Consider the following 9,696-nt stretch of genomic DNA (forward strand, 5'->3'; position numbering starts at 1 on the left):
ACGAGACGCTCAGTTTGTGCAACATTTTATTATAAATATAACTTACATAGTTAAAATTAACGTTAATACATGAACGAGTCGGGCCCAGCGATATAAAGTTACTTCTCTTTGTTTAATGCCTCGATAAATTCCTCTAGTTTTTCTTGTACTTGTCTGACTCGCTCTGAGAAACAAAATGCATATTAATAAAATATAATAATTAAAATATTTTGTATAATATAGAATCCAGTGAATACTGACTCAGTTCTTCTGCTAGTTCAACTCTTCTTCCAGATAACAGTTTCTTCTTTAAATCAGGATCTGCCGCCATCTGTGGGTTTGAATTGGAATCAATTACTTTCTATTACCTATATTATAATGAGGGCGTGTCATATATATTTAAAGTAAGCTATGTTTATCTGTCATCTATGTTTTTGTCTAATCGTGTAGTCCTAGTACCTCGTCCAGAACTTCCCGTAGGTCCCTGTCCAGTCGCGCCGCCTCTCTGTTGCTGATCTGTTGCCGGAGAGCGTTGGCCGTGGTCCGGAGAGCGGCCTGCACGCGCCAGAACATCACCACCTCACAACACTCCTTCTACAAACATAATGAACATTACATATATCTAGAGGAATCATGCAGTTTTGATTGCTTTCTGTGTTTTTAATGTATACAAATTGGTTATTTCAGTTAATACTCCTTTAGATCTCCCATACACCATGACCGAGTTAGAGAGAAAAACAAACATGGAAATGTTCATAAAGAAGCTACAAAAATTGTAGGCGACATGTTTCCATCACAATAAGTGTAATTGTCTTTGTGTAGTTAGAACATGTATGACACTGGTAATTATAAAAGGTTTTGCTGGAAGTAGGCACGGCATCCCACAACACTGGGGCTTAAAACATAACAAAAGTACCCCATACGTCCGTAGAGACTGTAGTGTCAAATCCAGTCGAGTTATGAGCGAACATTGAACTGCTACCGTAAACACATACACTGGGTCTAGTCACCCATCTCACCTCAGCGCCGTTCTGTTGTGAGTAAAGATAGAAGCTCTTCTTACAGTCGTTAGCGCGAGACTGGGCCCGGGACAGGAAGTTACTGGAAAGTTCCATAAACATTAAATATCGCCTTAAAACGTTGCATTTTAAATTAGGTGAGCGTCGTTTACTTGAGATACACCGGCTTCCAAGTCTCTCTGATGTATTCGTTGTCGACCTCCACTCCTCTACGACGAAGGTTGTCGCGAACCGCTACCACCTGCACACAGAGAGACATCCCGTAAACATACACGGAGAGAGAGCGAGAACGTAGGAGAGTAAGAGATGTATATATTATGGACTTGTTGATAGCTCAAGTGTCCATGGATGTTATTAAAGTGTAAGGTCGTGCCTCGTCGTAGGCCAGCGAGGGTCTGCAGGAGCCGAGTCTCTCCAGCTCGGTGCGTACTTCAGCCCGTCTCTGTTGCTCCTCAGTGGTCGACGCCCAACGAAGCCAACGCTCACGGAAGCCCGGACCTGGAAGAGAAAACAACGAGATAGGGTCAAAAAAAATCTGTTGTGATAGAGATATTTCTTTGAATAAATGCGATCGAGGAACTACTTGCATAAAATTAAACAACACTTTAATATTATACAAATAGTATGTGATACTTAAGTTATAATAATTTTGTAGATTTAAACTGCTAAGGACTATGTATGTGAACGAGTAAACAGGTTTATATAAAGCAGAGAATATTCGTTGTGTTCGAGCGTGTGTGTGTGTGTCTGTGAGTGTGTATCTCCCCACCTGTCATGTTCCGGAGCTCCCTCTGCACGTCGTCTCGCTTCTCCTTGAGGGCGGTCTCCATGAGGGCCACGGCCGCGTCCCAGTCGCCGCGGGAACGAACACATCTGTCCTGGAGGGCGTTCAGTTGTAGCACGCGCAGAACCTGCCACCACCCACCATGGAATACAAAAAACATTATTACAAATTAATATAATCGGAGATAGTATTATTACTTCTCCCTATCAACTGCTCACTGTGTTATATAGAATAATGTTATACGAGTATATTAGTCCCTAGGAATAAAGATTTTCTTCCTAATCCATACAACCTTAATTTCCCTATAATTTTAATCCCCGTATACTCACATCCTGGGCCCTCTCCTCCCACTGATGTCTGTTGAGAGCTTCTTCGACGGCTGCTCGTTTCACAGGCTCGTAAATAGGATCTGTGTCCTGGGACCTCGCGAGCAGTTCTATGAACTCTTCCCTCAGCGCGTCTCTACCAGCCTGTATGGATTGTTTGGCGAGCTCACTCTCCGCCCACTCACGGAGTTTTATATCGACGGACGTGTTGAATTTATCTGTAACGTTACGTTAGATACGACATTGATTCGTGTCTGAAGCTAATCTTTTGTGTAATAAAGGGAACTGGTATATTTACACATATGTTTGGCCAATTACAAATAATAAATCTTCCTATCCGACATCGGATACATGCTGTGGCAACTAATGTCTGATCTCTGTCACATCTAAAGATGTCCACGTATTGTTAATATGAATTAATTTTGAAGTCGGTTAAAACAGGTATATTATAGTCCTCGCACTAACGCTAGTAGTCCTAAAGTGTCGGGGCTAGGGAAGGGGACCGATACTCACTTGTTCATGATATGCACACAACAAGAATAAATCAATATTCAACAGTTCAAAAAACTATAAACACTATCATTAACTTTACAAGTGAAAAAATTGTTTCTTGAAACTACCTACCACTGTTAAGATATTTAATTTTCGAATATAAAATACTTATTTTCAAAATAAAACGCCCTTTACCACCAAATGAATGAATTTAGTTCGACTTGTATCCCTCCTACCCCCTCAGTATTCACATACCTCAGGATGAGACTACCACTAGCAGTGTAGGCTATATGATACTACACAAAGTACAACTAAATGTATCAAAATATTCAACAGTTAATAACAATGCGGTGTGTGGTGTCTGTGACGCGCGTGACGTCATGCCACATGATGTGTTAACAGAGAATGCTCCACGGACTACACACAACACTAGGCCGTCTCTATCACTGGCACTACGCTCGCACGAGAACTGAGGTATGACATCATGGGATCTTACTGAAATCAAAATCGTATGGATCGAGCCATATCGCCGGGTTCCTATCAGAGCCGGGTTGCTTATATTTCAACTGTGTTGCCTTAGGACGACCTGGTGACACAGTCTTTTATAAGGATATAGAGGTCTACTCAAAAGACCATCGGTCCACACAGTAAATAAAATGAAAAATATTAATAGTCAGTAAAACTACTTTTAGCAGCAAGATCTAAAACAGATATTTAAAAAATAAACTGATTTATATATCTGGTCGGCCTTCTGAAAAGACCGGCATCCTAATCAATTGCGTGGTATTTCCTGGTCTACTCCAGACTCCTTACTGATAACACATCGTACCGACGTCATCATGTGCGAGTGCCGCCGCCGGCAGGTATATTCCTCCGAAGACCCTGTCATGTGTGGAGGTCCACAGTTCAGCCGTGAGTCTCTGTTCCCAGGCCGGAGGAGGAACAGCCGACAGTTCAGCTGACTGGTCCAACAGCTCGGCTCGGGCTCGCTCGAACAGCTCGTCGCGGTCCAGCTCTCGCTGCCTGCGTATGGAAAGATCATTACATACACATAAAGGAAATTTACTCTTACTAGGTGTCGTTTGAAATATACATGGGCATTTTTTTTGTGGTTTGTTGTCAAATAACAGTGTATAATGACAAAGGTTTTCATCTGCGTGGTGGCGAATCTAGGACACTATATATATAAATATAACAGTGTATAATAAATAGCTTGCTACGTGTTGCGACCGTTTAACTACGCACGAACCTGGGGAAGGTGTTCTTCCACTCCGTCTCCAGGTTGAACCTCATGGCCTTGAAGGCGTCGGCCTGTTGTTCCACCGTGTCGCGGACCATCCGCCAGAAGCAATCCGCCACGCCCAGTGACAGGTTGCGGGTCGTCACCTGCCCCGCCGCCACCAGACCCTCTCTGAGAGAAAACACAGTACGGGTTGATGGAGTTGATTCACAAGTATGACCCAACTCCACTTCATATAAATATTGTAAGGCCATTTCAAGTGAAAGGTGAGAGGAACAGCTGTGTTTAAGGCATCTTCCTCGTGTGTCCATATCTACTAAAAAAATTGTAGTGATTTAAATTGTTCTGTTTGTATTTGTTACAGCTTGAGATTTACGAAGTGGAGGTGGAAGTTTAGTTTTCCACTCACACGGCATTGAATCGTTGGGACCAAATAAGGATTAACAAATGAAAATATATTGAAAACAAGCTGATGGCGAGAAAGCTTCTTCTTCTTAAGCTTCTATCGATAGCAATAACTCACTTAAACAGTTTCGAGGATCTGAAGAACCGCTCCTCATACTCCCTGATGCTCTGTATGGAGTCGTCCTTCCTGCTGCGGCCGGTCACTACGGCGTAGTAGCCGAGCGCCTTCATAGGGAACAGCTTGCCTTCCAGGATGCGACGGATCTGAGAACAGCCCACGTTTAATGTTTACACCCCAACATCAATGACAGCCTTTCCCAAAGTGGCCGATAACGTCCCCTTATGGGCACTGCAGGCCTAAAGGAGGGCGGTTAGAGACCCAGAAAACATGGAGCGCTAAAACAGCTCACAATTTATATAATTATTTAATTTGAAGTTATATTGTTTTTTCAGTAGGTGAAGAAATGACGGCGCTGAAGAATAATTTATTCCCAAACTGGGTTATAGACAAAACAAGTTTGGGAACCCCTGATCTATGAGGGCATCATTTCCGTATCGTAAGGGTTCCGTATCCTCACCCTGTTAGGGTTAGCGAGATTCTCCTCAGCCAAGTCCACTTTGGTCAGCACGAAGATGGTCCTCTTCCCTTGAGGGTCGCAGGAGGCCACGAGGTCCGTGACGTTGCTGCGCTCGGCGTCCACCGACCCGTCCTATCGACATGTAGGTTAGCTACAGTTATCAATCCGCTATAAGTGTATCTATATGCAACGTATTCAGTCCTCCGCAGAGCCTATCCTTCTATGTCACACATTTCATCAATATCTATCGGTCATGTCGGTTCCAATGTAACAAGCGGTCGGGTTAGTGGTATATATAGTAACATATTGTAGTGACGTGTGTAACCTGTATACACAGTATGATCGCGTTAGGGTTGTCCATGTACTGTTTGGTCATCTGCTTGATCGCCTCCCTCGTGTCCGCCGCCATGTCCACGGTCTGCGTCTGTTGATTTAATACATTCATTGTTAGATACATTTGCAATAATACATTGTTTACTTCTTTTTAGATTTTATTGCTTAAAAGCCTCCCTGCTTATGAAGGTATATCACAATTATATTGTTATTTAATTTAAGTAGACGGAAGACCTCTATGATGCTGGTTGTTTATGGTTACAATGATATTTATTTCTTTGTACAGATATGTAATGTATACTAACCGATATGACACCTGGCAAGTCCACCAGCACCATGCGGGGCAGTCCCGGACCCCTCACGGACATGGCGATGACGTCACTAGACACGGTTCTCCCCCCGCGGACACTATTGCGCATGCGCAGCTCAACTTCCCTAAAGGTAATTGATTTTTTATTATTTTAACCAAAAATAAAGTTTTACTTCATTTATATATTTATTTACATTATATATTGCAATTAAGATATAAATATGACAATGACTAACTTTCTCAGATCAGCAAGATCAGATTCCTTGTTGAGGTCGAACTCTCTGGATGAATCTCTGAACTGGGCGACGTGGTAGGGACCCTCTGATAGGGTCACTTTCACCGGAGCCCTTTAAAAAAAGATATTATTAAAAGTCATCAGATTAAAGATTTTTATGCACAAAACCTTTTTTTTCTTTGCATAATATAAACAATATTTCTCTATTTTTAACTGCAATGGGGCCGCGAACAACATTTACAACTCACAGATTAATAATTCTTGTTGTCTTGTGTGGTCATTGACGAAAAGCCCATATGTTAACAGTACCATAGTGCCTGCGTGCGTGTGTGTGTGTGTGTGTGTTCCCACTCCCCCCCCTCACCTGGTACACATCTCCCCCGCTCCCCTCGGGAAGATCCTGGCCTGTGCGATCATCTCCAGCACAGAGGTCTTCCCCGCGGACTGGTCCCCTACCACCACGACCCTCGGCAGCCGGCCCGCCTCCCCCGACTCCCAGCCTGCCAGCTCATCCAACACCGACGAATACATGTCGATGAGGGATCGCTGGGAATGCGTTATGAATCATAACAATTGACTTCAAACATATCTACTGTAGTTTTGATATCTAAGTAGTTCTGTCTCACCCACCTTCATTTTCTTGGTAGTAGGCTGCCGTCCCTGTCTAAGCAGCATATTCTGCTGCCGCAATTCTCTGTTCTCTTGTTCTAGTCGCTGCAACTCTCTTTGATATCTCGCTTGCAACGCTAGCACCTCCTCTTGGAGCACGTGCACTCGTTTTTCTAATAAAAATATATGAGAATATAAAACTAATAGCGCCGACGTTATACATAAGATCAATTGGTAGAATAATACCATAGGCAGCAGCTTCTTCTGCCGCGGTACGAGCGGACGCTGTCTGTGGTGCAGGTTTACTCTGAAGGTTGTTCACGATCTTCGGAGCTGGTTCTGGAAAACAATAAATATAATGAAGGCCTTTCAAAGGCTAAAATAGTCCCAGCAAGTGCTTAAATTAAAATACTAAAGGGCCGTTTAGACGATTTAAAATCATATCAAATATGTCTATGTATGACGGTTGTAATTATGTCTTAAACATAAGGGAATCAATTGATGTGATTTTAAATGTCAATGTTTGATAAATCCTAATAACACTCAACTCACCAATACTAGTATTATTAACAGCAGCTGCCGCTACTGCATCCTCGTACCTCTGTGAAAGCCATTCCCTCAGTTCAGCCGCTCGCGCCCGACCAGCCTCCCGGAGACGAGGATCTGAGACCGACAGCGTCAGTGGCACACCTACGTACACACACCGTACTAGTGACTAGTGCACACACTAGTTCACTGTCTGACCTGACCTAGACTACAATGCACACACTGACTCATTGAGACAGATTTCAGTAGCACCCTCACGATAATAGTTACAATTGCACATACTAGTTCACTGTCTGACCTGACTTAGACTACACTGCACACACCGACTCATTGAGACAGACCTCAGTAGCACACTCAAGCACACTCATTATAATAGTTACCAGTGTACACACTAGTATACTGTCTGACCTGACCTAGACTACAATGCACACACTGACTCATTGAGACTGACCTTAGTAGCACAATCAAGCATACTCACGATAATAGTTACCAGTGTACCCACTAGTATACTGTCTGACCTGACCTAGACTACAATGCACACACTGACTCATTGAGACAGACCTTAGTAGCACAATCAAGCACACTCACGATAATAGTTACCAGTGTACACACTAGTATACTGTCTGACCTGACCTAGACTACAATGCACACACTGACTCATTGAGACAGACCTTAGTAGCACAATCAAGCACACTCACGATAATAGTTACCAGTGTACACACTAGTATACTGTCTGACCTGACCTAGACTACAATGCACACACTGACTCATTGAGACAGACCTTAGTAGCACAATCAAGCACACTCACGATAATAGTTACCAGTGTACACACTAGTTCACTATGTGTCCTAACTTGTTCAAGCATGCAAGTGAGTTGCTAAGATAAAGATTTTCAGTAGCACACAAATATAACATATTTACCACACTAAGCACTTATGCAAAAGATTAAGAAAAATACCTCTCTACCAAGATAATTATATAAAATACTAATTATATGAAAAATCTAAAATGAATGTAAATACATTCCTCATTTTAATGTTAAAACAAAAATAAAAATATATGTGTATGATTAAATGAAAAATTTCTTTCCTGGAAAGTAATTCAAACATTGGGTTTGCTTTAGAGATAACTTAAATCTATGTCCTGCAAATATAAGGTGATGAAGACATTGTTCTTATTATAAGTTATTTTCTTATTAGTCACAAAAATTATAAAACTATTGAATACTTTCCCTTCTTCAGCTATAATTAAGTATGTATAAACAACAGCGGAACTAAAGTGATATATGCATTTCAAAGTTAAATAATTAATGTCTACTTAACTAATATAATGATAACAAACAGCACAATATTTATAAGATCACACATGTACCTATAGACCTTTGTCATTGAGATATGAGCTGTATACACATATATAGGTAATTACAATTATATATTTTTTGATAGATACATACATGTTAGAGTATTTACCAATAAAATTTTCTTATGACATCAGTATTATTACAGAAGAACTCTATGCTTTTAAAAACTCTATTTAAACATTACATTATAAGTAACTCACATAATGGTTTAAAACTATGTTAAAACAGTAATATGAGTTTACATAATATATATGTTAATATTAGGTTTCTTAGGTATTTGATAACATCCTATGCTTCAAAAAGTGAATATGGAAAGACTATTGAAACATATTTCTTACCGATCTGTAGCTGGTCTCCGATCCTGTCTTTGGCGGTAATAAGTGTGGTAGTGAATCTGTCCCATTGATCATTGTCAGGTAACAAATCATTTAACCAACCCATATCAGGAAGACCGTCTTTCCATTCTGAATATTTCTGAAATAAATAAATTTTAACGAGTGACAAAATTCTTGCCAATATATAGGTAACTATGTCTAGTGTGTAAGTATATAAATATATATGTACAACAATTTGAGAAACCAGATCAATATAGAGTTATAAAGAATATCATTTAAAAATCAATCTATTATATCTAAAAATGATAAGATTTTAGGTAAAAGGAAAAAATATTCTACAATTACACATTAGTTTACCTTATTAAGTGTCATTCCACCACCAACAGCGCCTCCCAACACCAAGTAACGTATCTTAAGAACACCTCGCACGGCTCTTGCTATCAGCATGCCATATTGACGACGGGGAATCTGGTTTGGTACTGGCCTATTGAACAACACACTTCTACCTGTCCAGATTGTAAACGCGACCGCCCGCTGATCCACTATTGACGGCGTCTTCTTGAGAGACATTCTGGAATCATTAACAGTGTAACTGAAGCTATAAATTGAAATTATACATTATAATCGAAAATTTATATTAAATAAATATAGGCTATTCTGATCAATTTTACAATTATGTAGTAGTAGATATTATTATAAAAGTAAGGTGTAAGTAAAGAAAAATTTTCTAACCAAAAACTAAGTAAGACTTTTTAAGGTATACCAGTAACTTACCTCATTCGGTGATTTAATATTCTCGACATAGTGTTTTGTTAAATCAGTTGTAGTATTTTAGTTAGATCTAATTAAGATATTCTTAAAACATAATAACCAATAAGTTATAGTTTTCTCCTTTACAAGTTAATACACAATGCCGGTCTATTTTATATAATTAAATCTAACAAATAAATCAACTCGTTATATAATAATAAATAATTATTGTAAATACATTACACAATCAAGTTGTATAGCATTATGATCTATTTCATATTTTGAAAATTTGACAATTTACTGACTGACTGCAGTCAAGGAAATCTTCATTTTTCTTTTGATATCCGTTTTACGCTGTGATTATTTATTCAGTAGTAATATAAAATTTGTGAATT

At 40.0% G+C, this 9,696-nt stretch overlaps 1 protein-coding gene across 4 annotated transcripts; it reads right to left on the minus strand.

Annotated features, from left to right (window-relative positions):
* Window positions 1-12: 12 nt before the first annotated feature.
* Window positions 13-9,602, minus strand: LOC116775689 (dynamin-like 120 kDa protein, mitochondrial). Of its 4 annotated transcripts, none has more exons than XM_032668642.2 (23): window positions 9,326-9,602; window positions 8,909-9,122; window positions 8,555-8,690; window positions 6,863-6,973; window positions 6,557-6,649; window positions 6,332-6,483; window positions 6,066-6,247; window positions 5,703-5,813; window positions 5,462-5,591; window positions 5,149-5,247; window positions 4,824-4,955; window positions 4,364-4,509; window positions 3,850-4,011; window positions 3,430-3,623; window positions 3,097-3,186; window positions 2,112-2,326; window positions 1,768-1,909; window positions 1,372-1,496; window positions 1,151-1,239; window positions 999-1,080; window positions 439-573; window positions 241-310; window positions 13-163 (listed from the first exon to the last, which is right to left on the minus strand). In XM_032668642.2, exons 1-23 carry the CDS (start codon window positions 9,352-9,354, stop codon window positions 99-101), a joined length of 2,904 nt encoding a protein of 967 aa, XP_032524533.2. In that variant the 5' UTR covers window positions 9,355-9,602; the 3' UTR covers window positions 13-98. The 4 variants fall into 4 exon arrangements, with proteins under 4 accessions (XP_032524533.2, XP_032524532.2, XP_032524535.2 ...); XM_032668641.2 differs by having other exon boundaries at window positions 6,863-7,000; XM_032668644.2 differs by lacking the exon at window positions 6,863-6,973 and having other exon boundaries at window positions 9,326-9,601.
* Between the last annotated feature and the right edge of the window lie 94 nt (window positions 9,603-9,696).

Source organism: Danaus plexippus, chromosome 27 (genome assembly GCF_018135715.1).
Source record: "Danaus plexippus chromosome 27, MEX_DaPlex, whole genome shotgun sequence".
Taxonomy (NCBI): Eukaryota; Metazoa; Arthropoda; class Insecta; order Lepidoptera; family Nymphalidae; genus Danaus; species Danaus plexippus.

Excerpts from the sequence above, each read along its gene's own strand:
- LOC116775689 (XM_032668641.2), bottom strand. The coding sequence starts at position 9,354 with ATGTCGAGAATATTAAATCACCGAATGAG. Across the intron at positions 6,650-6,862 it reads TGTTAATAATACTAGTATTG|AACCAGCTCCGAAGATCGTG; the intron begins GTGAGTTGAGTG and ends ATTGTTTTCCAG. Across the intron at positions 4,956-5,148 it reads CGATCATACTGTGTATACAG|GACGGGTCGGTGGACGCCGA; the intron begins GTTACACACGTC and ends ACATGTCGATAG.